The 26968-nt window shown below is 43.6% G+C and overlaps 1 protein-coding gene across 1 annotated transcript in view; it reads left to right on the top strand.

Annotated features, from left to right (window-relative positions):
• The window catches only part of col7a1 (collagen, type VII, alpha 1), a 519627-nt gene extending 495744 nt beyond the window's left edge, over positions 1 to 23883 (top strand). Inside the window, exons 110-115 of the mRNA XM_060918496.1 lie at positions 53 to 115; positions 219 to 335; positions 18096 to 18173; positions 18313 to 18366; positions 23687 to 23735; positions 23867 to 23883. Coding sequence (XP_060774479.1) covers positions 53 to 115; positions 219 to 335; positions 18096 to 18173; positions 18313 to 18366; positions 23687 to 23735; positions 23867 to 23883 — 378 coding nt within the window. The remainder of the gene's footprint in view (positions 1 to 52; positions 116 to 218; positions 336 to 18095; positions 18174 to 18312; positions 18367 to 23686; positions 23736 to 23866) is intronic.
• Positions 23884 to 26968: the final 3085 nt, after the last annotated feature.

Here is a 26968-nt window from a genome sequence, read left to right as displayed (position 1 = left end):
AGAGGAGTTGTATCATGCATTAAGGCATGTGTGTGTGTGTTTTCCTGTTCAGGGTGACCGAGGTTTTGATGGTCTTATGGGACCAAAGGGAGAACAAGGAGAAAAAGGTGAACGGGTAAGTTATTACTTTTCTCTGTACACTGGAGGTAAATTTCATTAAAATGCAGCACTAATCCATCTTTCTGAACTTCAGTATCTCTCTCTCTCTCTCTCTTTAGGGCCCTCCTGGCATCCCTGGCCCACCAGGTCCCCGAGGTGTCGATGGGCCCACAGGCCTAACGGGTCCTCAGGGTCCTGCTGGAGTTAAAGGTCCTGAAGGACTGCAGGGACAGAAGGTATCTACGACAAGATGAATCATTTTTGTGTGTGTAAATGAACAAGGAGTACGCTCACTACCCAACTAACTGACAGATCCTCTTTGCTGAAAGACACAAACATGGCATTACATTACATTTAGCAGACGCTCTTATCCAGAGTGATATACAACAAGTGCAAAAGTCAGGTAGAAGAAGTGCTGAACTTCTAGATAAGAAAGTTCTAGTCCCAAATGAACAAGTGACAGAATAACACTCGGTGTAATATTATGTTGAAGTAACAACAATCGGCAAACAGCCAAGGAAACGAACCAACCACAGAAACGAGCTGACAAAAGTACAACTACATAGAGAAACGAGTGTTGCCAGGCAAAACAAACCTCCCCCGGCAGCACTTATTTTATACCTATATGTTGATGATGGCAATATTTTGCAATCATCAGCTGTCAGGTTATAGTCCTGTGAAAATCCATGACCTTGAGTCTGACATTTCAAGGTCAAAGGTCATGGTGGCAACTGAAAGCCCCTATGGCACTTCCTATAAGTTGATATTGGTAAACATCTGGCTATCATGAGCCATTTTAAAGTTGTAGCCCTTTGCAAACCCATGACCTTCAGTTTGACCTTTCAAGGTCAAAGATCATGGTGCCAAATGAACGCCCATATGGCACGTCCTATAAGTTGATAATGGTAAATATCATCTGTCTACCATCAACTGTTTTCAAGTTACAGCCCTCTGAAAATCTGTGACCTTGAGTTTGATCTTTCAAGGTCACTCAAGGTCAAAGATCATGGTGCCAAATGAAAGGCTATATGGGAGTTCCTATATACTCATAACAGTAAACATTTGTCTATCGGCAACCATTTTTGAGTTACAGTGGAAAATGTTATTTTGATGAAAGGTTGACCTTTCTGGTGACCTTCACTTTGACCGGATTACCCCCAAAATTTAATCAGGTAACCTACAGACCGTTGCCCACCGACCCTGAAAATTTTAAGTCAATTGGTGCAACCGTCTAGACCAGGGGTGTCAAACCTGATCCATAAAGGGCCGTGTGGCTGCAGGTTTTCATTCCAGCCATGCAGCAGCACACCTGACTTGGCTCATTCAATCAACTGAACTGTCTTCACACAGTCAAATACTTGCAGCCACACCCACCCTTGATTAAAGGGTGGGTGTGTCAGTTGATTGAATAAGCCAAATCAGGGTGCTGCTGCATGGCTGGAATGAAAACCTGCAGCCACATGGCCCTTTATGGATCAGGTTTGACACCCCTGGTCTAGACGCTAGATTGTTAACAGAAACACAAACAAACAAGCAAGCCACACTGATGACAATACGTCGCCCCACTGACTCCATTGCGGGTGAAGTAAAAATGAAACCCCACTGAGGCATCATGACCAGGCTAGACAGTACACAGACTGCTAAAGCAGCTATGCCATTATATCACATTACATTAATGGCATTTAGCAGACACTTTTCTCCAGGGTGATGTACAGCATACTCAGAGCAGCCTGGAGAGCAGTTGGGGGTTAGGCACCTTGCTCAAGGGCACTTCAGCCATTCCTGCTGGTACAGGGAGTTGAACCAGCGACCTATAGATAGTTTTCACTGACGTCACGGCATTCCGGGGAACGCCCTCCAGCCGCCATCTTGTGGGGCAAACAAAACGGACCATCGCCATTATCGGCTACGTTATCTCGGACGAATTTATGAAGTTATATAGTCAGTTTTCTAAAATAAACATCAATGTCGGCAAAATTAAGCAAACAGAAGTATATAGATACATTAGACGACATCTCACGACAACCGTATGCAGCCAAACTGGCCTTGATTGGGGGAATTGACCCCTACGAAGTGGACAAAGATGCATTTTCAAGTGACTATGCAGGGCTGCCAAAGCCTGAAACTGCCAAAGCCTGCTCCAAAGCCTGAAACTGACTTCATCAAACTTTAAAGGCTGTCTGATATATACAACTTTATATATTCACAGCGCGCCTTTTGGCGGATGCCGCCTTTTTCACAGCTGAATCGCGCAGATCCGATTTTCTTTTTAGGGGGGGCGTTGAAGTGTCTGATTATAATTTCAAAGTAAATTCTGTATTAAAATTACTAAATAAGCAAATCCGTTACAGTCCATGAAACAGGAAGTATAAGGATGAGAAAAAAACAGTTTAAATCGGAAAGCTGCGCACATTTGCACAGTCCTGCACACCGCTCGGGCTGCACAAATGTGCACAACTTTCCGATTTAAACTGTTTTTTTCTCATCCTTATACTTACTGTTTCATGGACTGTAACGGATTTGCTTATTTAGTAATTTTAATACAGAATTTATTTTGAAATTATAATCAGACACTCCAATGCCCCCCCTAAAAAAAAAATCGGATCTGCACGATTCAGGCGGCATCCGCCAAAAGGCACGCTGTTTGCATCCCAAACACAAATCAAATCATACAGAATAGACCTAAAATGTTTTTCAAAAATGACCCTTGCGTGAGTGAAGTGACAAGTTTCAAATAGAAACGTGACAAACGAGCGATATTAAGTGTACATTACAATGTAAACGTACACTCAGCGGTTCCAGTTAGGCATTCTCCAGAGATTGTTCACATGATGTTTTGGTTTCCAAAAGCAAACTTAAACACAATTGATTGTTTATTTAAACAACTTACCACTTATAAAATGATCGGAGCAGACTTTGCTGTGTTTGGAAGGCTGATAATCCTTGCGGTTGATTCTTGCAAGCCATAGATTTCTCCTTTGTATGCTGAGTTTCTTTGTTTGCTCGCCTTCATGCTCCCATACAGTGGGAATTCCATAAAAGCTCCGCTTGACGTCATCATCTGACCTATTACGACAGCCGTGAATACAACAGGTGTGCACCATTGCTAGCTTTAAATAGCCTGCTTGGGTTCTTTTGAAGACTTTGTACTCGCGCGTTACAATGTGTGCTCAGTGACCTGTACGGTAAGCTTGACCCGCAAGATGGCCACCACTAGGGAATCCCCGACTCTGTGACGTCATGTGAAAACTATCTATTGGTCCCAAAGCTGCTTCGCTAACCATTAAGCCATAGCTTCCCCACACAGTGGGAAGGGAAGCAGGGGAGAGGTGCAGCCTGAAGAGGTGGATCTTCAGTCTGCACTTGAAGGTGGTCAGGGAGTCAGCAGTTCTGACCTCACTGAGAAGGTCATTCCACTAATGGGGAACCAGGACAGACAGCAGTCTTGAGTGGGCTGGGCAAGAGTGGAGAGGAGGTGGTGACCAGTGGCAGTGGAGTGTAGGGGTGAATCAGACTCTGAAGGTATGCTGGACCTCACCCCTTGACTTCCTGGTAAGCTAGCACCAATGTCTTAAAGTTGATGCAAGCTGTGACAGGTAGCCAGTGAAAGGCAGCGATCAGAGGGGTAGAGTGGGAGGAACGAGATTGTGCTCTTAAAACATTGACCAGTCATCTAGATAACAGGAATCCTAAGAAGGACATAATTCCAACATTTACATCACATTTAATCCTGCCTTTTGTGCTCGAACCCATGAGAATTTAAATACATTATCTTTTTATTTAACATTCTCCGAATCTCATTTCTCCAAATATTTCACTTCACTATAATGCACTCATGGTTAAAAAAAGACTACAGTTTTATCAGTCGGAACAGTCTCCGAGGGCTAAATTACACTCCTGTGGAGGAGTTGTGAGTTTTGCTGTAGCAGAGAAAACGGCTCGAAGACCAAATGCAATAAAAATAATTCGTTTATGTTGTGGTAATATTGCAATACTGCATTGCCTACCTTTTTTTTTTTTTTTTGTGGTACCGGATCTCCACCGAGAGATTCATTGTTGTCTCTTCCTCATTTTTGAAAATGCTGAGTTTAATGCTTATTTATGAACATCACCCCTTCTTCCTCACACTCATCAGTGCTTAAGTTATCATACAAACCCCAGCACTCCTTCACACACTTCCCTGCTGAACCAGTCAGCTTCATTTTCGACGCACAGCACCACATATTTACTCAGCGCATCGTTGAAATTTTGGAGGTGTACACATCAGGTCTGCTGTGAGCCTCTGTAAGATAAATTTACCCATAATCCCCTTCTCTGCGTCTCAGCAGACACTTTTACCTTCATCTCCTCAGGAATATAAATCTGCTCTGAGTGTGAAATGTGAAATGACTGTCCATCATCTGTGGAGTCTGTAGACTGTGTAATAAGACTGTAACCATATAATGACTGCACTTATCACCAAAATTACCCATGGAACCAGTCATAAAGGATGTGTGTCTTACAAAAATTAAAATAATAATAATGATAATGCAATAAATGTTGTGTTGTCATGATTGATTTTTGCGAGTCGGGTTGTTGGTGTTACGGTTTCAGGGCGAGTCCAATGAAAACCTCGGGAGGAAATGTAGAGTTGCAGACGCTCCATTGTTTTCCATCGGTCTTTCTTCTGCTACCTTATAGCTGATACTCTTATGTGACCTTTATTTGCAGTAAACAATGCAGAATTAAAAGGTTTAATTTGACTAAACCACGTATGAGCCGAAGGTTAGCGCAGTGCTGACTTTTTCACAATATCAATTAAAATCCGTTTCCGTCTATTAAAGGTTCTGACTGCAAAGTTGAATTCTGGGCAAAATGTTCTATTTCTATTGCTGTTGGAGTTCCGAGATGTTTCGCTGCTGCACACCATGTATCCTGTGTGTAAATGTTTTGGTAAGATAAAGTGTCCTGCAGTTTACGATTCCGGAGATTGCCAAAGCAAGTGAGCAGCAATGGAAAAAAACATGACCACCAGGGGGCGTTTGACCTACTTTTAACCAAAACAAGTCGATGTGGGCAAACATGGCAGACTCTGCTTTCCTGCCAGCGGAAAAGGAAAGTATGAAAACAAATCAGCTAGAAAAGCAATGGAAACAAAAGGATTATCCCCAAGAATGTTGGTGAAGGGACAGATTGACTGCTGGAATTGACTGAAGGATGAAACAGGTGCGAAATCTGATGGATTTGCAGCGTTCATCTTGGATTGGTGAATCTGAGTATGGAGTTCTACACCTAATCTTCTGATCTTTTAGAGAAAGAAATGATAACAGAAGCAGTAACAGAAAAGATAGATTCGTCTTTTGTTTCACGGATCTATTCGCGAATGTCAACCACAAATTACATCCCTGCAACTCAAAACTCTCCAGTCAAAGTCGATGCAGAGTCACAATGTTTTCTTGGTGGCATCGCCATCTTGGTATGACACAGTTCCATAGTTATCATTCATTAAGTCGTCCTCAGACGAGCTTGACAGCGGAGTGTGGGTGCAATTGGTCTTAAGTGATCAATCTCGTTAAATCAGTCTCATTAAATCAGTCTCATTAAATCATACCATTAATTTTGGTGCTTAATAATAAATTACCAAACAGCTAAATTATGGTATATTCCAAGTTATTATGATCACTACCGATGCAGCAATAATGTATCACTTACCGTATTACATAAATGCTACAGCCAATAGCACACTGAAGGCAATTTGGAGTTCTTTGAGATTGTGTGACTTCAAGTATATAGGAGCAACAAATAAACACACAGTTTCACAATAATTGAATTTATTATAACACAGATACTAAATGAATAATAGCAGTTGAATACATTATATACAATATGGTCACATACTTGATGAGCGTGTGTATGTGTGTGTGAGCGTGTGTGTGTGAGGGAGAGAAAGGGGGGTGTGAGGCAGAGATTTTCTCCTTACTACTACGCGAGCCACTGAGCTCTTAGGGTGTGTCCCGTGCGCGACTGCGCAGTATGGGAAGGAGGAGACAAAGAGAGTTTGAATGTGAGCGCGGGAGAATGCGCTGTAAAGTTTGAAATGAATCAGGGCTTGGAATGTTATCTAAGGTGGTGTTTACATTAGACCGTATCCGTATCGTTTTCGTTGCGGATGCACTGTCCGTGCACATTAAAACGCCGGGAAACGACTCCACAGGCGGAACAATTTGAATCCGCCAGGGCCCACGTATTCAACCCAGTACGTATCTGATCCGGTGCTGTGTAAACATTGAGGAACGAGGATATGCAGTGCTGAGCTCTAGCTGACGTCGTCATTGGACAACGTCACTGTGACATCCACCTTCCTGATTCGCTGGTGTGACATCCACCTTCCTGATTCGCTGGCGTTGGTCATGCCACGTTGGTCATGTGACGCGACTGCTGAAAAACGGCGCGGACTTCACTTCCTGCTATTTGTGTGTGTACGCGAATCGTTTTAAAAACGTTAATCTGATGATCCGCTGATTTGAAATAATGTAAACAGGGCCTAAGGTGTGTGTGTGTGTGTTGGGGGAGGGTGACAACCGCCTTGTGGTCCTTCTAGACAAAGGGATTAGCCCTGATTGCTAATTAGGCTACGTTTACATTAGACCGTATCTGTCTCGTTTTCTTCGCGGATGCACTGTCCGTTTACATTAAACCACCTGGAAAAGCCAGGAAACGGGAATCCGCCAGCGTCCACGTATTCAATCTAGATCGTATCTGGTCCGGTGCTGTGTAAACATTGAGATACGCGAATACGCTGTGCTGAGCTCTAGCTGGCGTCCTCATTGGACAACGTCACTGTGACATCCACCTTCCTGATTCGCTGGCGTTGGTCATGTGACGCGACTGCTGAAAAACGGCGCGGACTTCCGCCTTGTATCACCTTTCATTAAAGAGTATAAAAGTATGAAAATACTGCAAATACTGATGCAAATACTGCCCATTGTGTAGTTATGATTGTCTTTAGGCTTGCCATCCTTCCACTTGCAAGTAGTAAGTGATATGCACTGGGATCTCACACACAGCGGCTCAGTCCCGAATCGTGGCTTGTGCACTTCACTCGCGCGCTCTGTGAGCTGCGCAGGGCCGGAGTGTGCACCCTCCAGAGGGCACTCGCTGTTCAGGGCGGAGTGATTTGGAGCGCAGGATGCCTGCGGAGCCGAGCGTATCCGTGTATTGGTGTTGCTGTGTGCACGGCTAACGGTTTTAGTGTAAACGCGAATCGTTTTAAGAACGTTAATCTGATGATCCGCTGATTCGACGTAATGTAAACGTAGCCTTAGACAAAGGAATTAGCCATGGTAGCTAATTCTACTAGCTTATAGCATTACTAAATCCACTGAAATCTTGATGAGGTCAAAATATGTGTAATAATGAAATTAAAGGTGTTAGAAGGGATAGCAAAAGCATGCAACAGTCTATCTATTAACAATTGAGAGAACAAAAGTAGAACAACAATGATCAACTCAACAGTGTGCACAATTAAACAGTTTCTGAGTTTAAATTCACACTACTTCATAAAGCTAATTCCTAAGACTAGTTTTGCCCAAAATGCCAGTCTTACTTCCAGTATCTTGCTTCTATGCAAGATTATGCAGAGATGTCCTGAAGGGACTGGAGTTCACAGGAGCACGTGGGTCGCTTTCGTGAAAGCGCAGAGAATTCTTGGTCCGACGCGTCGTTGTTCGTGAAGAAGAGTCTCTGCTCAATAATGTGCACAGCGATTAAGTCAGAAGGAATCTGGTCACTTCTAACTTTTAATTAACTGCTTTGGGCTGCAGTCGTAACGTTACTTATAATGAACAAATAAAAACCGGTTGTAACTCAAAATGAGTGAGTCACTTATAGAGTCATGGAGGAAGTGACGGAGGCGATCCCGCCCAGCCGTGACATAGGTCATCGCGGAAGTTAGTTGATGGGATTTGTAGTTCTTAGACGGGACGGGCTGTACCTACAGGAGTCTTCAGTCGTCTCGATCCTCCATACATCCGGCCAGTTCCCCAGAACTCTCCACTCCTGCGTCTCTCCTCAGCATGTCTGTGCATGTTGGGGTGGGATGTCCTCATGCCTGCCACCCATGTGTTGGCTCCCATAGCACCAGTCTACTGGCTGGGATCTCTCGATGTCTATGGCAGTGGCCAGCGAGCTTCATCCTCCTTGACGCCACTTTCTCGCTGAGCTTTGGTAGCCCTCCATACAGCTGCTTGTTGGTGATATGCTGGTTCTGGTCGATGTTTAGCACTGCACGCAGCATTCTTGTGTAGCACCCATCCAGGGACTTCTACATGGAGGGCTTCAGAGTCCAGCTCTCACAGCCATACAGGAGGACAGACTCAGCAGTCACTTGAAAGAAGCTCAGCTTGATGTGTCGGGGGAGTTTGGAGTTCCACACACTGTTCATGCCATTCAGGGCCCTCCACGCCAGTGCCTTTCTCACCTTAAGGTCCTGTTCAGAGGAATTAACCCAGGAGCCCAGGTACTTGAAGTCACTGACTTCTGCCAGTGCACTGCCCCCTGCTGTCTCGAGAGGCGGGTGGTCCAAGGGGATGTTGTAGGTGATAACCTCCGTCTTTTTGGCATTCAGCCTGAGGCACACCCTGGCATGCACCGCCTCCACTTTATTCAGGAGCTCCTGTGCCTGCTCCACACGGTCAGACATCAGACAGATGTCGTCCGCATAATCCAGGTCTGTCAGGACAACAGCAGGGTTTCTTCTAGACTTCTTAGGTGTAATTGTGAAGCCAAGCTCCTGCTCCTGCCCACTGATGGCTTTCCTTAGCATGTAGTCCAGAGCTATGATGAAAAGGAAGGGGACAAGGGTGTCTCCCTGCAGCACCCCTGCCAGGATGTCGAACTCCTCGCTTTCACCATCCGGGGTGACTACTTTGGCTCTTGTGCCCGTGTACATGGCCTCTATGGCCTGGAGTAGATTGCGGGGGACTCCGTAGGCCTTAAGGATTTTCATCATCATGCCTCTGTGTATTGAGTCAAATGCTTTTTTGAAATCAATGAAGAACAGGACTGCTGTGAGGTTGTTCTTTTTTTCCACCTCTTCAATGATTCTCCTTAGGGCCAGGATCTGAGATACAGTGGATCTTCTCTTTCTAAACCCATTCTATAAGTAACGTTACGACACCCCTCATGGCATACATGCTCTCCCACACCTGGAGCGCCGTCCTGAGGGGGCAACACTGACAGCGGGAGGCGTGACCGACCTGTCAATATTGACAGGGAGGTCACGCCTCCATAACATCAGCTGATTATAAAGGCACGTCACACACCAACATCCGGGTGACCCTCTGATGAAGACGGAAGTTACACCGTCGAAACATGTCAGGTAAAGATAAAAAGCTTTTACATGTCTGAAACAAAAGAAAAACTAATTATTTTGATTTAAGAAGACATAATGAACGTAATATATTTAATGAAGCTCTGTTTCTCTCCTTTGTCAGCACCCACCTCCTTGTTGCCTCCTCGATTGCGATGAGAAACTGCCCATAAGTTGTATGAGGCCCACCATCCTCAGCCAGCAAGTGTAAGCGGTCTCTCACCTCCACTATGTAACTGGCCTGGAGGTTGGGGCTTCTTGCGAAACCTCCCAATCAGGCTGGGCCCTCGGAGTGTGTTTGGGGACCCTCAGACTCAGGCGCACCCTCATAGAGACCACACGGTGATCGGAGCCCACAGAGTTGAACGTGCTGTATGCCTCTGCGTTCAGGACGGACATCCTCCACTTCCTCCTTACCAGTATGTAGTCCAGCTGACATAGCAAACTGGTAGCTCGGTCCTCGAATGTCCATCTCTTGCCCATTTTATTACAGAACATGGTGTTGGCGGCCAGAAGCTCGTGTTCCATGAGCATGGTGGCTAGTTGTTCTCTGTTGTGGTTGTTGGTATTGTTGTGGTATGTGAAGGGTGCATCTTCTGGTCCGAGTCTCGCGTTGAAGTCCCACAGGATTGTCAGTAAGTTGTGAACCGGCATGTGGTGGATAGCTGTTCTCAGGTCATCATAGAACATCTCCACTTCCTCAATTGGTGCTGCGTTGGTGGGAGAGTACACACTCATGACAATTATTACTGAGTTCCCCTCAAAATCGGTGACAAGGATCCTGTTGGTGTGCTGGTGTACTGAACGGAGAGCCTTTCACGCTCGAGGGCTCACCATTATCCCCACGCCGCCTGTCGCAGCCTGGGCCTCATTGCGCCATGCAGATGAGGTGATGAACGAGCACCCCCCCACTCTGTGGTAGACAATTAGGTGGTCGTCATGCACCATCCTGTGCTCCTGGACCCCCAGGACCTACACTCCTCTTTCCTCAGCACAGTGCACCAGTTCGTCCAGCCTTGCCTCCTCCCTCACTGTATTTGCGTTGAAGGTTCCCATAATAAATGGTCTCCTTTAGCGCAAGAGTGCATTGGACAGTGGGCTGTGGTCAGACTGAACCCTTCCTCTCGGATGGAGAGGGTTTGGGGTCCAGTCGTCGTAGTGCCCTCCCACAGGAGGACCAGCACCACCGTCCTCTGCATGGCTCCTGTGGACTCCCGCTGCTGGAAGTATAGGATTTTCGTTGACTGGTGTCTCCATTTTCAAGCTTTACAATGCTAGTTAAGGACTGTGGGGCGCAACTTCTCACAGCCCTACTCTGGCCGATTTGGGCTTAAAGCCCTCATCCACCCTTGCTCTGCCATCTTCAGATGGTATACGGTGTGGAGCCAGGTGCGAGCAGCACCTGTGTTTTTTGTTTGGAGTGACCACCTCCTAGATAGGTTGCCTGCCATGGCCAGGCCCCATCTACCTCCTAGTTACCCATAGCTGGGGCAGTGGTTGACAGGTGCCAGGGCATGTCCGCACGCCGGCAGGCCTGCACACCTTGTCTCTGGGGCCTACTGCTGCTCCGAGATCCCCTACAGTTTGGCCTGGGACCACGAGGTGCCCAGTTACCATGTGTGGCCATGCGGAGGCACTGCAGGAGTCTTGGTGGTGGAGAGACTATGTACCAGCAGAGGAGGCTTACTCACTCGGTTCCTCTTTTCACCCTCTGCATAGAGGGCTAGCCAGTGGCAGTAACTGAAAGCAGAGAGTAGCAAGCAGAAGCACTAACTACAGGCACTACTACCCCAGTACTAATTGCCCTAATGCATCACACACACCCTGTATGCAAGCATACCCACACACAATTATACTCATTAGTTAAAGCTCCTCGCGTTTGGCTGTTTCCTGTTTCCATAGGGCCATACTGTTTACCTCAAGAGGGAGGAAAACGGTCCCAAAATGGAGAAAAGCGACCCTCAGGACACCAAAATGATCACATCTCATTCATGTGATCTTGTTCTTGTGAGACAGATGAAAATGCCATAAGCAATAAAAAAAAAAAATTAAAATTTCAGATGACTTTGCAGTCAGCACCTTTACTTCAGTGGTCATCTCTTATGACAGGCTGTGACTCAACCCCTCACTACAGGAACTTCTGGACTGCCCCGTAAACCCATTGGCTGTGTTTAATCTTCTACTGTTGTAAGTGCATTACACTGCTATTTAAGAACTATTACTCATAATCCTGGGGATGACTTTAAACTGCAACCGGTGGTGAGTCTCAGGTCTGGGAGGACTTGAGTATTGGGTAAAGTGGAGTTACCCCTTCATCACCATTGCTCCCAGGTCCGCTCTGACCCAGAGTGGTAGCACCTGCCTGGGTTCCAGCTATGGGTTAAATAGTACATCACCAATAAGGCACTGGCAGCAGGGTGCTTTTCGGTGCAGTGTGGCAGATGAACCCAACAGAGTCAATGACGCACCACCAGATGGCATGTGGAACAGCCACTCAAATGGCCAATGGAAGGCATCACTCGGCAAGTCAGTTGTCACTCCGGGGCAACTTCTATACCTGTCAGGTCTGTGGCACTTTTGTGCACCACTTGGAATCAGGTCTGGAGGTCCAGAGAGACAACATGATGGGGGCACAACATCGTTTGTCTTACCTTACTGTGCAAGGCGCTTCATTAGAAGAGGAGCTCTGGTGCAGGCCTCACGGCACATCTCCGTTTCTGTGCATCCTAATGAAGCAGTCATCATCACTAGTGATGGACAGCCAACGACGACGACACTGCTATTTAGTGTTGTAATACTTGAGACCGATCTTGGTCTCAAGACCATTTGTTGAAGGTCTTGGTCTCGTTTCGGAATCAACCGCATTTTTACTCAGATTTATCTTGGTCTCAGACAAAGTGGACTTGGGGATTTTATTTCAAGACCACAACTGTGTGGATTTCACTAAATCACCTGTATATTGTCTGATTCATTTGTTGACATTGTTACTGTGATTGGATGTAAAATTTCCTGCTACAAATGCGACCAGTAACGTGACTCATTGCTAATTTGAAAATTTTCTTCCTGTTAACGGCCGTCACCCCTCCCCCACCCCTTCACACACACTGGTCTGGTCCTGGTCTTGACTTGGTCTCATCCTGCCTTGGTCTTGACTTGAGTTGAACACCTCAAAGTCTTGGTCTTGATACACTCTGGTCTTGGTCTTGACTTGGTCTCAGTTTAAATGGTCTTGACTACAGCACTATTATTGCCACTCCTCCTTCTTTTTGGCTATAATGTGATAAATATTGATGACTACTACTACTTCTTTTGGCTGCTCCCAATTAGGGGTCGCCACAGCGGATCTTTCGTCTCCATTACTCCCTGTCCTCCGTATCCTTCTCTACCACACCTGCCACTTTCATGTCCTCTCTCACCACATCCATGTATCTCCTCTTTGGCCTTCCTCATTTTTGTGTGCCTGACAGCTCCATCCTCAACATTCTCCTTCCAACATGCTCTGCATCTCTTCTCAGGATGTGCCCATACCATCTCAGTCTCATCTCTCTTAGCTTAATTCCCAAGCTCTCCACATGTGCTGTCCCTCTGATGTGCTCGTTCCTTATCCTGTCCAACCTTGTCACTCCCATCGCAAACTTTAACATCCTCAACTCCGCCACCTCCAACTTTGCCTCCTGTCTCTTCATTAAGGGTAAAGTCTCCAATCCATACATCACAGCTGGTCTCACTACTGTCTTGTACATCTTTCCTTTCACTTTTGCTGGGACTTTCCAATCACAAGCAACTCCTGAAATCCTTCTCCAACTGCTCCACCCTGCCTGCACTCTCTTTCTCACCTCACTATTGCAGCCCCCATTTTCCTGCACAGTTGACCCCAGGTACTTGAGTTCACCAACTTTCTTTACGTCTACTCCTTGCATCTTCACTACACTCTCATCCCCATTCTCATTGATGCACATGTATTCTGTTTTGCTACTGCTCACCTTCATTCCTCTTTGTTCCAATGCATCTCTCCAAACCCAACTCAACCTCCTTTCTACTTTCACCACATATCACAATATCATCCGCCAAGCTATCAATCACTATGGTAAACAAGAAAGGACTCAAAGCAGATCCTTGATGAAGTCCCACCTTCACCTTGAACCATTCAGTCATTCCAACTGCACACCTCACTGCTGTTTCACTGTTCTCATACATGTCTTGCACCACTCTAATATACTTCTCATTCACTCCACACTTTCTCATACAATACCATAACTCATCTCTCGGCAACCTATCATATGCCTTCTCCAGATCTACAAACACACAATGTAGCTTTCTCTGGCCTTCCCTGTACTTCTCCATGAACATTCTTAAAGCAAAAATTGCATCCGACGTGCTCTTCCTTGGCATAAACCTGTACTGCTGTTCACAGATTGCTACCTCTCTTCTCAATCTTGCCTCCAATACCCTTTCCCATAGCTTCATGGTGTGGCTCATCAATTTTTATCCCTCTGTAATTACTGCAGCTCTGTACATCTCTCTTATTCGTGTATATTGGGACTAGCACACTCTCCATTCATTCGTCATTTTCTCATTCTCTAAGATCTTATTAAACAATTTTGTCAGGAACTCCACAGCTGTCTCACCCAAACATTTCCAAGCCTCATTTGGGATATCATCTGGTCTGACTGCTTTCCCAGTCTTCATTCTTTTCATGGCTGCCCTCACCTCATCCTTACTAATCAACTCTACTTCCTGATTTGCTGTCTCCAATGAATCTGACCTTTTCTCTCTTGGATTCTCCTCATTTAATAAATCCTCAAAGTACTCTTTCCACCTTCTGAATACACTCTCTCTTTGTTTGTCACCACATTTCCATTTACATCTTTCATCACTCTTACCTGCTGTACATCCCTCACTTCCCTGTTTCTCTGCCTAGCTAGTCTGTACAGGTCTCTCTCTCCGTCTTTGGTCTCCAGTCTTTCGTACAACTCCTGGTATGCATCTGCTTTGCCTTCGCTACTGCTCTTTTTGCCTTCTGTCTCGTCTCTCTGTATAACCGCTTGCTTTCCTCATCTCTCTAATCGTCCCAATTCCTCTTTGCTAGCCTCTTCTCTTTTATAATTTCCTGCACTTCTTTGTTCCACCACCATGTCTCCTTGTCTTCCTTCCTCCTTCTCGATGACCACCCTAGCACCTTCCTTGCTTGCCTCTCTTACTAGTAGCAGTAGTATCCCAATCTTCTGACAGACTTCCATTACCACTCAATGCTCATCTCATTTCTTTCCTAAACTCCTTCTGATGTTCAACATCTTTTAGTTTCCACCATTTTATCTTCGGCTCCACTATTTCACGCTTCCTCTTTTTCACTTTCAAGCTCATCCTGCACACGACCACTCGATGTTGTCTAGCTACACTCTCCCCTGCCATCACTTTACAGTCTCCAATCTCCTTCAGGTTACCCCTTCTGCAGAGTATGTAGTCCACCTGTGTAGATCTTCCTCCACTCTTAAATGTCACCCTGTGCTGCTCTTTCTTCTCGAAGTATGTATTGACTATTGCCAAATTCACCATCTTTGAAAAATCAACTACCATTTGCCCTTCCACATTTCTCTCTCTTACACCATATCTGCACATCATGTCCTCATCTCCTCTGTTTCCCTCACCAACATGTCCATTGAAATCTGCTCCTATCAGCACACACTCCTCCCTCAGTATACTTTCTACCACTTCATCCATCTTTTCCCAGAAAAACTCTTTCTCTTCATTCTCACATCCAACCTGTGGGGCGTACGCACACACAACATTGATTACCACTCCTTGAATCTCCAACTTCATGCCTATCACTCTATCTGACATCCTCTTCACATCAGTCACACTGTTGACCAACTCTTCCCTCAAAACAATACCAACACCATTTCTCTTTCCATCAACTCCATAATAAAACAACTTGCATCCACCTCCAATGCTCTTGGCCTTGCTTCCCTTCCACCTCGTCTCCTGCACACACAAAATGTCCAGCTTCCTTCCTTCCATCATACCTGCTAACTCTCTTGCTCTGCCAGTCAATGTTCCCACATTCAGTGTTCCTACCCTCAATTCTAAGCTCCTTCCCTTCCATCTTTCATGCTCTCTCCTAACATGCCTCCCCCCTCTCTTTTTCCTTCTCCGTTTTGGCGCAACAGTAGCATACTTTCCACCGGCACCCTGTTGACCAACTGTACCGGAGGCAGCTGTTGTTAACCCGGGCCCTGACCGATCTGGTATGGTATTTCTCTTTTCAATCCTCATGTTAGATTTGGCACAGTTTTACGCCAGGTGCCCTTCCTGACACAACCCTCTCCATTTATCCGGGCTTGGGACCGGCACCAAGAGTACGCTTATGCACCCCCAGTGGCTGGATTAATGTGATAAATATATCACATTAATCCAGTGATAAATATTGACAACATAAAAATATTTCATGGAGAAGTAATTATGAAAAACAACAGTACGACCATGGATCTCATGCCTCTGAGTGGGAGGGATGTTGTACTCTCCTCTGATGTCCCATCGAGACTTGCCAATCGTGAGCATTTCCAACCTAGCATGTTCCTCTGAGTGTGTCATCTGTTACGTGTCTCTGAGGAAGCACACATTAGATTTTACCCTCCCGTTTGGTAGATGATGATGATGTATGATCAAGGAAAGCTGGCTAGTGGGTGGATTAGAGGATTTGGTCATTTCACATACATCATTTTCTGGCAGAGAGGCAGAGATAGATGCAGTTCATCATCATCTTCTCCCTTGTCCAGCACCTTGCCAGGTCGGGGTCCATGTGGGACCCTATTGATCCACATGTCATATTAATTGGAGCATACGTAGTTTTATGCCGGATGCCCTTCCTGCTGCAACCCTCCCATTTCTGGGTTTGGGAAACAACCATTCACACCTACAGTCAATTTAGAGTAGCCAGTTAACCTAACCTGCATGTCTTTGGACTGTGGAGGAAACCGGAGCACCCGGAGGAAACCCACGCAGACACGAGGAGAACATACAAACTCCACACAGAAAGGCCCCCGTCGGCCACTGGGCTCGAACCCAGAACCTTCTTGCTGTGAAGCAACAGTGCTCACCACTACACCACCATGCCGCCTCCATGCAGTTGCAGGTGAACGCTTTATTTTAAAAGGCAGGCAGGCAGGCAAATCCAAAGCATGAAGCACAAATGGAGTCAAAAACAGACACGGAGTCAGGCGATCAGCAAGCAGGCAAAACATGATCAAAAATCAGGAAAGTATGCACAATAAACAAAGGCAAACAAACACAGGACAATACTTCGGAGTGAGTGAGTGCTGTGAAAGTGCTTAAATAGTTGTTTGTGTGTGTGAGAGAGAGAGAGAGAGAGGGCATGCACGTGATTGAATTCAGGTGTGCATGATCACAATACAGAGCACTCATTAGGCAATAAGGGCAGATGGCTGTTGATACATTTCAAACACTAGAGGGACATCAAAAAGTTAAAAGTTTGTACACCCCTACTCTACTCATTCATAGGTTTTTCTGTATTTTATGTTTTTGACAGTGTAGAACAATACCGAAGATCAAAACTGTGACATGGAACGTGTCTTGAATTATGTGGTAAACAAAAAAGTCTTTAAAAAAACTAAAATGATTCATACATTACATTCCAAGTGTTTAGCAGACGCTCTTATCCAGAGTGACTGCGAGTTGGCCTAGTGGTTAGTGTGTCCTCCTCTCGACTGGGAGATCGTGACTTCTACTTGTACTCGGGTCATACCAAAGACCATCCTAAAAATGGTACCTACTACCATCTGGCAAGGCATGCTGCAATACAGATGTGAGTGGGGAGTCAAACTCTTACAGTTACCAGAGGACTGGTCCCCCACTGTAACCCTAGTTGTACAGGCAAGAGGCCAAGGGTTATCAAAATGGAGATTGACACCACACCCATACGCCTCAAAGAGTTGGTTAGTACTGGGACGGGAGACTGCCTGGGAAGACCAGATTCTGGCATGAGAAGGACTTTGACTTGACTTATCCAGAGTGACTACAACATGCCCAGAGCGGCCAGAGTCGCTGGGGGCATGTTGTAGTCACTCTGGATAAGTCAAGTCAAAGTCCTTCTCACACCAGAATCTGGGGAGCAACTGGGGGTTAGGTGCCTTGCTCAAGGCATTCCTGCTGGTCTAGGGAATTGAACCTGTGATCTTTTGGTTTCAAGGCTGCTTTTCTAACCATTACGCCATGGCTTCCCTTCAAACTTCAGATTCTTCAAAGTATCCAGTGTTTACCTTGATGATGCTTTGTACACTATTGGCATTATCTTAGCCAGCTTCATGAGGTCGTCACCTGGAATGCTTTTCAATTAACAGGTCTGTCTCATCAAAAGATAATTAGCGGATGAGTTTCTTGCCGCCTTAACGCGTTTGAAATCAAACAGTAAATAATAATAATACTCTTGAAAAAAAATAGCCCTATTCCACGTCACAACTGTAGTAATCCGTACATATTATATCAAGAACTGCTCAACTAAGTAAAGAGAAACGACATCCATAATTACTTTAAAACACGAAGTGACTTTTAATTAATAAAAATAAAGAAAAACACTGAATTAGAAGCTGTGTCCAAACTGCTGACTGGTCCTGTATACTATGTATCTCAGGGCGAACGAGGTCCTCCAGGCCCAGTTTCGGTCGGCCCTCGTGGTGTTCCAGGAATCCCAGGAGAGAGAGGAGAACAGGTCAGTGGACAGACATGTCCTCTGTACTCTCTTTTTTTTTTTAAATATTGTTTTAATGAAGTTATATTAATTTAATGCTGTAATGATTCTCTCTCTCTCGTGTATGTGTGAAATAATATTTCCCTCTCTTATGCGTCAGGGAGAAATCGGTCTTGATGGAGAGAAAGGAGATAAAGGAGAGCCGGGCATGACGGTCTGAGCACACAATTTCACACACACATCACAAATGGCTTAGCCAGGAATTAATTTCAGTAGGCAATGAGGAGGAAATATGCTAAATAAAATCACTGCATGATCTGTGTACTGAGAAGTGCCATGCACTCGAGTATTTTGGGTGAATATCAGGTGATGGTGAGAGAAGTGATGAGAGGAATTTATTATTTAAAGCAAGATCTACCGTCAACTAATCTCACTGTATTACAGTAATAACGCTAAAACAACATGCTGGTGATTAGAGGGGATATGATGCCGCTTTCTTATATACACACACACAGTGGTGCTTGAAAGTTTGTGAACCCTTTAGAATTTTCTATATTTCTGCATAAATATGACCTAAAACAACATCAGATTTTCACACAAGTCCAAAAAGTAGATAAAGAGAACCCAGTTAAACAAATGAGACAAAAATATTATACTTGGTCATTTATTTATTGAGGAAAATGATTCATATTTTGAATAAAATATGATTCAACAAATGATGGGATGTTTTGTGGAGGTTCAATATAGGGGTCATTCCATGCCAACTTGACTGAGACTTTAGTTGTGTTTGTTTTTAAATAAGGGGAAAATGATGCATTGATAATTTTTATAACTCGTTATTATCCTCGCTTGCTCGGTCTTTACAGGAAAATATCAGACCGAGGTCTTGACAGTACGGGCTCGGTCCGTACTGTCAAGACCTCGGTCTGATATTTTCCTGTAAAAACCGAGTAGCAAGGTTAATAAGGAGTTTATTATATGGCTTTTTTATTTCTAAGACTAAAATAGACGGTCATTATAACGAGGCGTGACGCTGCTTTCAGTCATGTCATATTTGTAACGTAGTTGAGTCATGCATGCGGAATAAACGGCTAGCGGTTTCAAAACTGAATGTATTTCTCCAGTCGTGTTACTTGACATGTTCTGAGAAATAAAAATATTATCTATATTGGTTTATTTTTCAACAAAATGATGCTACATAATGAACAGAGTTTTTTTTTTAATTGTTGTTTTTTTGTTTTTTGAGAAAAGGCGAAATTCTAAGCGTATTGAAAGCTGGCACCTTGGAAAGAAAGTCCGTAATTGCCCACGGGCATTAAGGGAAAAGTCTGCCTGCTGAGGAACCAATCAGAGTGCATGATTTTACCAGAAATAACTCGTGCCATATTACGAAACCATCAATGACGGTGTAGCTCACTCAGGCCCCGTCTAGTCCAGAAGGAACGATCTAAAGTGGGCCACCTTACGGGCACAATAAATGTTACAAGCTATATACACTATATACAAGCTATATATAGAAGTGATATCCATCCTAGGAATACCGACCTATTCACCAGAAAGAATCCAAAACAACGAGGAATTGACTGAGAAGAAGCGATTTTTGTTGAACTGCTCATTAAGGCTTAATTAGTCCATAACTTCATTAATCAATCCCTAACGAGCAGTTTCCACACAAATCGCTTCTTCTCCCTCAATTCTTCACCGATTTTGATTCTTTCTGGCATGAAGGTAGGGGTACCTTGGGTGCACAGAACTTCTACCCAGATTTGCTTCATTACAATTATTAATTACTCCATATCTTCATTATTAATTGCAATTATGCAAATTTGGGTAGACGCTATAATGTACCCCAGGCAGATCTACCTTCCTGCCAAAAAGAATAAAAATCGGTGGAGTGATTTTCGTGAAATGTGTACGACGCTGGATAGACAACGGACAGTACATGATGGCATAAACTCATCACCTATCGGCCTGATGAGATAATAATAATTAATCTACACAACGTGGTCTTCCAGGATACAGAAAATCAGATTTATTCCTTGTGTCCCACATTTGGAATTTCCTCTCTGAACAAAATGCTAAATTTCACGATTCAATTCTGGAACCATATTTTTAGTCGGTTTAGTTTGGGAGTGTAATCAATCACTAGGAAGTTGTAAAAGCCTGGAACCCAAGATAAGTTCATTCCTAAGCAGAATATAAAAGGAAAATAATGTATGTTTTCTCATTTTGAAATAGTAAGGGTGTAAACTTAAAAAAAAAAATCACTTGCGCCTTGTAAAAATGTGTTTGTTTGTTTTTTTCCATTTTGAGGCAGTTGTCATTGGTACACATAATGCTGAAAGGTATTTACAGTGACAGATTCTTGAAATGTACTGGCATGTTTTTCTACAAAACCAAAATAAGTGATTTAGGTACTTCGTGTCACTTTCAAATTCCCAAACTTACTTCAAAATGAGAAGCAAATTAATTAACTTGATTAATTGACCCCACCCCCAGTAAAATGGGGCAAAACTGTAAGCTGTAAAATCTTTAATAGCAGAGGCCCATACTTCAGAGAAGTAATGTATAGAAACGCATCAACCTGATTTTTGATGGCTTTTGCGTCTGTACGACATCCATACAAACATGTACCACCACAGGGAACCTGATCATAACTGCAAGGCAACGTATCTCATAAACACTTGACCAGCGGACAACAAAATGTGTATCTTTCTTTACACAAGATAGATGGGTTTTTATCCAGTGATTTATTTTTAATTTGCTTTTTTTAAAAATAACGGGATTATTTAACACATCTTATGGAAAATATTGACGACAATTTCATATAAAACTAGTTAAAACAGTTTTATTTGTCCTCTAACTTGTTGGAAAGTTGAGAGTTTCTGTCATGTAAGGGCGATAGACGGATATAATCGCAGGGAGAGGGTTTATTTTAAAGCACGCTCGCAAACAGATCCAAAATGTAGACTAAGGCCGAGTTGAAAAACAGGCAGTGGTGGAGTGAGGTACAGATGGGATATCAGGGGGAAATACAATACTCACAGTCCAAAAACACAAACCGGGTCAAAACCAGAAAAGTGATACAAAATACAAGGCTTTCTCAAAGTCTGTGTGTTACTCAGAGTCCTTATATAAATGTCTGCGCTGTGATTGAGCTCAAATTAGGAACAGGTGCAGGGTAATTAGTCGTAATGATGCTGCTCAAGTGTAGGTATGGCAGATGTAACCAGACAGCTGTTTGACAGATCGAGTGTGATATTGGATGGTAACTCTACAGTAGTGATGTAAAGTGAAAGTGCTGGTTCCCTGCTGTCCCCCAGGCACCCAGCAGAGTCACACCATAATAAATGTCATGATGGTGTTTCTGGCGCATGGCATGCGGCATTATAGAAAGGAATAAATATATATCATAACTGTGATGCATTCCTCGTTATTGGTCTCACTGTCACAAGACAATGCAGTGATTTATTGAGGTGAAAAACACGACACGACACAATTCGATGGTTCATTCATGGTGCTGTAATAATATTATTCTATTCAGAGTGATTTTGTGCCCTTGTAAATATTTTGTTCATAAACTCAATCATCAGGAGCTCCGCTTTTAGGCACTGACTAAATATCTACAGACTATTTTGATTTTCATCATCATTTTTGTTAGGAAAATATTGTAAATTTGGTTGATTTTGATATGAAATGACCCTATAGCATCATAATGATGACTTTATTTAGCGCAGTTACCGTACTGCAAGAACTGTTATGAACCCCACAAATAACCATTTTGAATCCCCTAAAATACAGTGTTGTGAAAAAGTGTTTGCCCCCTTCCTGATTTCTTATTTTTTTGCATGTATGTCACACTTAAATGTTTCAGACCATCAAACAAATTTAAATATTAGACAAAGATAACACAAGTAGACATAAAATGCATTTTTTAAATGAAGGTTTTTATTATTAAGGGGAAAAAATTCAAACCTACATGACCCTGTGTGAAAAAGTGATTGCCCCCTAAACCTAATAACTGGTTGGGCCACCCTTAGCAGCAATAACTGCAATTAAGCATTTGCGATAAGTGGCAATGAGTCTTTTACAGTGCTGTGGAGGAATTTTGGCCCAGTCATCTTTGCAGAATTGCTGTAATTCAGCCACATTGGAGGGTTTTCAAGCATGAACCGCCTTTTTAAGGTCATGCCACAGCATCTCAATCGAATTCAGGTCAGGACTTTGACGAGGCCACTCCAAAATCTCCATTTTGTTTTTCTTAAGCCATTCAGAGGTGGACTTGCTGGTGTGTTTTGGATCATTGTCCTGCTGCAGAACCCAAGTGCGCTTCAGCTTGAGGTCACGAACAGATGGCCGGACATTCTCCTTCAGGATTTTTTGGTAGACAGCAGAATTCATGGTTCCATTTACCACAGCAAGTCTTCCAGGTCCTGAAGCAGCAAAACAGTCCCAGACCATCACACTACCACCACCATGTTTTGCTGTTTGTATGATGTTCCTTTTCTGAAATGCTGTGTTACTTTTACGCCAGATGTAATGGGACATACACCTTCCAAAAAGTTCAACTTCTGTCTCATCAGTCCACAGAGTATTTTCCCAAAAGTCTTGAGGATCATCAAGATGTTTTCTGGCAAAACTGAGACGAGCCTTTATGTTCTTTTTGCTCAGGAGTGGTTTTCGTCTTGGAACTCTACCATGCAGGACATTTTTGCCCAGTCTCTTTCTTATGGTGGAGTCATGAACACTGACCTTAACTGAGGCAAGTGAGGCCTGCAGTTCTTTGGATGTTGTTGTGGGGTCTTTTGTGACCTCTTGGATGAGTCGTCGCTGCGCTTTTGGGGTAATTTTGGTTGGCTGGCCACTCCTGGGGAAGTTCACCACTGTTCCATGTTGTCACCATTTGTGGATAACGACTCTCACAGTGGTTCGCTGAAGGCCCAAAGCTTTAGAAATGGCTTTATAACCTTTTCCAGACTGATGGATCTCAATTACTTTGTTTCTCATTTGTTCCTGAATTTCTTTGGATCGCAGCATGATGTCTAGCTTTTGGAGGATCTTTTGGTCTACTTGACTTTGTCAGGCAGGTCCTATTTAAGTGACTTCTTGATTGAGAATAGGTGTGGCAGTAATCAGGCCTGGGTGTGGCCAGAGAAATCGAACTCAGCTTTCCAAAGATGTGTTAAACCACAGTAAATTTATGTTTTAATGGGGGGGGAGAATCACTTTTTCACACAGGGTCATGTAGGTTTGGATTTTTCCCCCTTAATAATAAAAACCTTCATATAAAAACTGCATTTTGTGTGTAGTTGTGTTATCTTTGTCAAATATTTAAATTTGTTTGATGATCTGAAACATTTAAGCGTGACAAACGTGCAAAAAAATAAGAAATCAGGAAGGGGGCAAAGACTTTTTCACAACACTGTAAATATTTCAGGGGATTCAAACCCCAAATCCACCCTTTGGGTACATCTCTGCATCACTGCCTGTTCAGCCCAGTTTTCTATTTCATGTCTATATCATGTTCTGTGTAGGAGGACGAGATTCGAGCTTATGTTCGATCTGAGATGAGCCAGCACTGTGGTGAGTGAGTGATTAATATCCTTCCATTCCTGAAAGACAATAACACACAGTAGACCGTGTCACACCATCCCTTACTGTAACTCATTTTGTTCTTGTTTTTCTCCATCTTGCTGTTTTTCCCTTTTTCGAAGCCTGTGGAGGTAAGTGACCTTAAGCTTTCATAACCTCGCCGTCATTAACCTTTTTTTTTTTTTTTATTGTTCAGAATTCGCTTTAGCACTCGCTCAGCATTGAAAAGGTCATGTAGTGACACGACACCACCCAAACCATCATGGATCATAGGATCATTAGTGCATGCTTTAATTAGTATATTTCATTTTAGGAAATCTGACCTGACCTTTCAAAACAGGAGTTGCATTCTCTGTTATAAAACAGAGCGTCCCTGGATCATTGAAACATACATTTCCAAAAATTAAAGTCCTTAAAAGTAGATGGTCTTTTGATTTCATAAAATCGGTGAAATTTAGGCCATGTTTACATTAGACCGTATCAGCAGATCATCAGATTAACGTTTTTAAAACGATTAGTGTGCACACAGCAACACCAATACACGATTCGCGTGCACACAGCAACACCAATACACAGATACGCTCGGCTCCGCAGGCATCCTGCGCTCCAAATCACTCCGCCCTGAACAGCGAGTGCCCTCTGGAGGGTGCGCACTCCGGCCCTGCGCAACTCACAGAGCACGCAAGTGAAGTGCACAAGGAGTGATTCGGGACTGAGCCGCTGTGTGTGTGATCTCAGCGCATATCACTTACCACTTGCAAGTGGAAGGATGGCAAGCCTAAAGACAATCATAACTACACAGTGGGCAGTATTTGCATCAGTATTTGCAGTATTTTCATACTTTTATACTCTTTAATGAAAGGTGATACAAGGCGGAAGTCCGCGCCGTTTTTCAGCAGTCGCGTCACATGACCAACGCCAGCGAATCAGGAAGGTGGATGTCACAGTGACGTTGTCCAATGAGACGCCAGCTAGAGCTCAGCACAGCGTATCCGCGTATTCTCAATGTTTACACAGCACCGGAGCTGACATGATCTGGATTGAATACGTGGACCCTGGCGGATTCCCGTTTCCCGGCGTTTCCAGGCGTTTTAATGTAAACGGACAGTGCATCCGCGAAGAAAACGAGACAGATACGGTCTAATGTAAACTTGGCCTTAGTTCCCTCTGAAGTGTGGTCATTGTGATATATGTTTATTTCTGTAATATCTCACAAAACTGGCGGCATGGTGGTGTAGTGGTTAGCGCTGTCGCCTCACAGCAAGAAGGTCCGGGTTCGAGCCCCGTGGCCGGCGAGGGCCTTTCTGTGTGGAGTTTGCATGTTCTCCCCGTGTCCGCGTGGGTTTCCTCCGGGTGCTCCGGTTTCCCCCACAGTCCAAAGACATGCAGGTTAGGTTAACTGGTGACTCTAAATTGACCGTAGGTGTGAATGTGAGTGTGAATGGTTGTCTGTGTCTATGTGTCAGCCCTGTGATGACCTGGCGACTTGTCCAGGGTGTACCCCACCTTTCGCCCGTAGTCAGCTAGGATAGGCTCCAGCTTGCCTGCGACCCTGTAGAACAGGATAAAGCGGCTAGAGATAATGAGATGAGATGAGGTCTCTCAAAATATCAGGCCGTTTTGTGGTTGGGAAGTTATTTAATTTGAGAGGATTAAAGCAAATAATGTGCATGAAATCGCTCACTTCACAAGCAGACAGAGGAAGTCCTTGTGTGTGCGCATGCGCAGGTTTACCTTTGAGCGTGCACTCACAGTTCCATCATTGTGTCACTAAACGAACAGCTGATCACACCGAGGTGCTCGCTGAGCGCCGATATTTATTAGTTTGGTCCTGCGTTTCCTTTCCTTCGTATAGAGCATAACGTCTTTTCTTCTCGCTTTCTTTCCGTTACTGTAGTCGGTCTTTCACATTTCATTCACACACTCACGTCCTCCATTTTTCTCTCCTGTTTCAAATTTGTATCCGACAATGCCTTGCACGAACGGGGAAAGCCCACCACGTGATGTGATGCATGACGTAGTATCTTGAATTGGGTCATGGTGAAGCAGGAAAAAATAGCAGAGAATTTAGGGCCACGTGGCTCTAAAATCATTAATTGTTCTGTTTAAAAAAAAACTAATAAATTTGGAAGGCTGTGATTTGAATTCAGTAGCTTTCGGTCAGTAAACAAAAATAATCGGGTGTCGGGGAAAATTCTTTTTATGACCTACACTTGAAAAATCTGAAAGGTAGTCTAGCTTTAATCATGGCAGATTTTATATATAAATAATGCATAGTGCCCCACATACCTTATAATATTAATATTAATAGAAAAAAGATTGTTGTAAACTAGCATATTTAACATTGTTAACTTCATTAACATTATGTTTGATATAAAACACTCCAGCAGTGTGAATAATGGAAATGTATGTATCACTGCATCAATTTTAGCGAATTAAAGCTTTAAAATGTCGCAATTATGACTAAAATTTAGTCACATGCTTTAAAAGTGAAATTATTTGGGGGAAAAAAAAAGGCTACTGGTGGGATGATGTGTGAAGGACGTTATTCAGCTTGTATTTTGAATTTGGAATACAGAAATCGTGTTCAAAATTGCCAATATTTAAATCATTAAGAAAATTCTGCCTGCCAAGGAACCAATCAGAGCGCGCGATTTTACTTTACAGAGCGTACGATTTTTCATTAACTGTTCTATTTTTAAAAAGTAATAAAATCAGAAGTCTGTGACTTGAATTCAGTAGCTTTCGGTCACTAAACAAAAATAATTGGGTGTCGGGGAAAATTTTTGTATGACCTAAACGTGAAAAATCTGAAAGGCAGTCTTGCTTTAAATTGCCTTAATGTTCTGAAATATGATCCAGATGTGCTGGATATTTATGACAATGCTACACATCTAGTTTCTAAAAGGAAAAAAAAAAAACTTTTATCCAGATGTTCCATGAGTTGTTTTGTATAATTCACCCTGAAAATTTGATCTAACATGAAAACATCACATTACCAAAACAACGCCTCGATAGTTTCTCAGCCACAGACTCACTCATATCAGTATTTCTGATTTATACAGATGTTTCTGTCTCCTCTTTATCTGCGGATTTGGTTCATTCAGGATACTTGAACCAGTTTGTTTCGTCCATGACCGGGTTAAAAAAGGGAAAATGTAGCTTTAAGGCCTGGTCCTACAATACTGATAACTATAAATAAATCAGTCCCCTGCAGTTTATGT

The sequence above is a fragment of the Neoarius graeffei genome, chromosome 4 (genome assembly GCF_027579695.1).
Source record: "Neoarius graeffei isolate fNeoGra1 chromosome 4, fNeoGra1.pri, whole genome shotgun sequence".
NCBI lineage: Eukaryota > Metazoa > Chordata > Actinopteri > Siluriformes > Ariidae > Neoarius > Neoarius graeffei.
The sequence above is the reverse complement of the archived record's forward strand: the minus strand, read 5'-3'. Positions and strand labels throughout refer to the sequence as shown.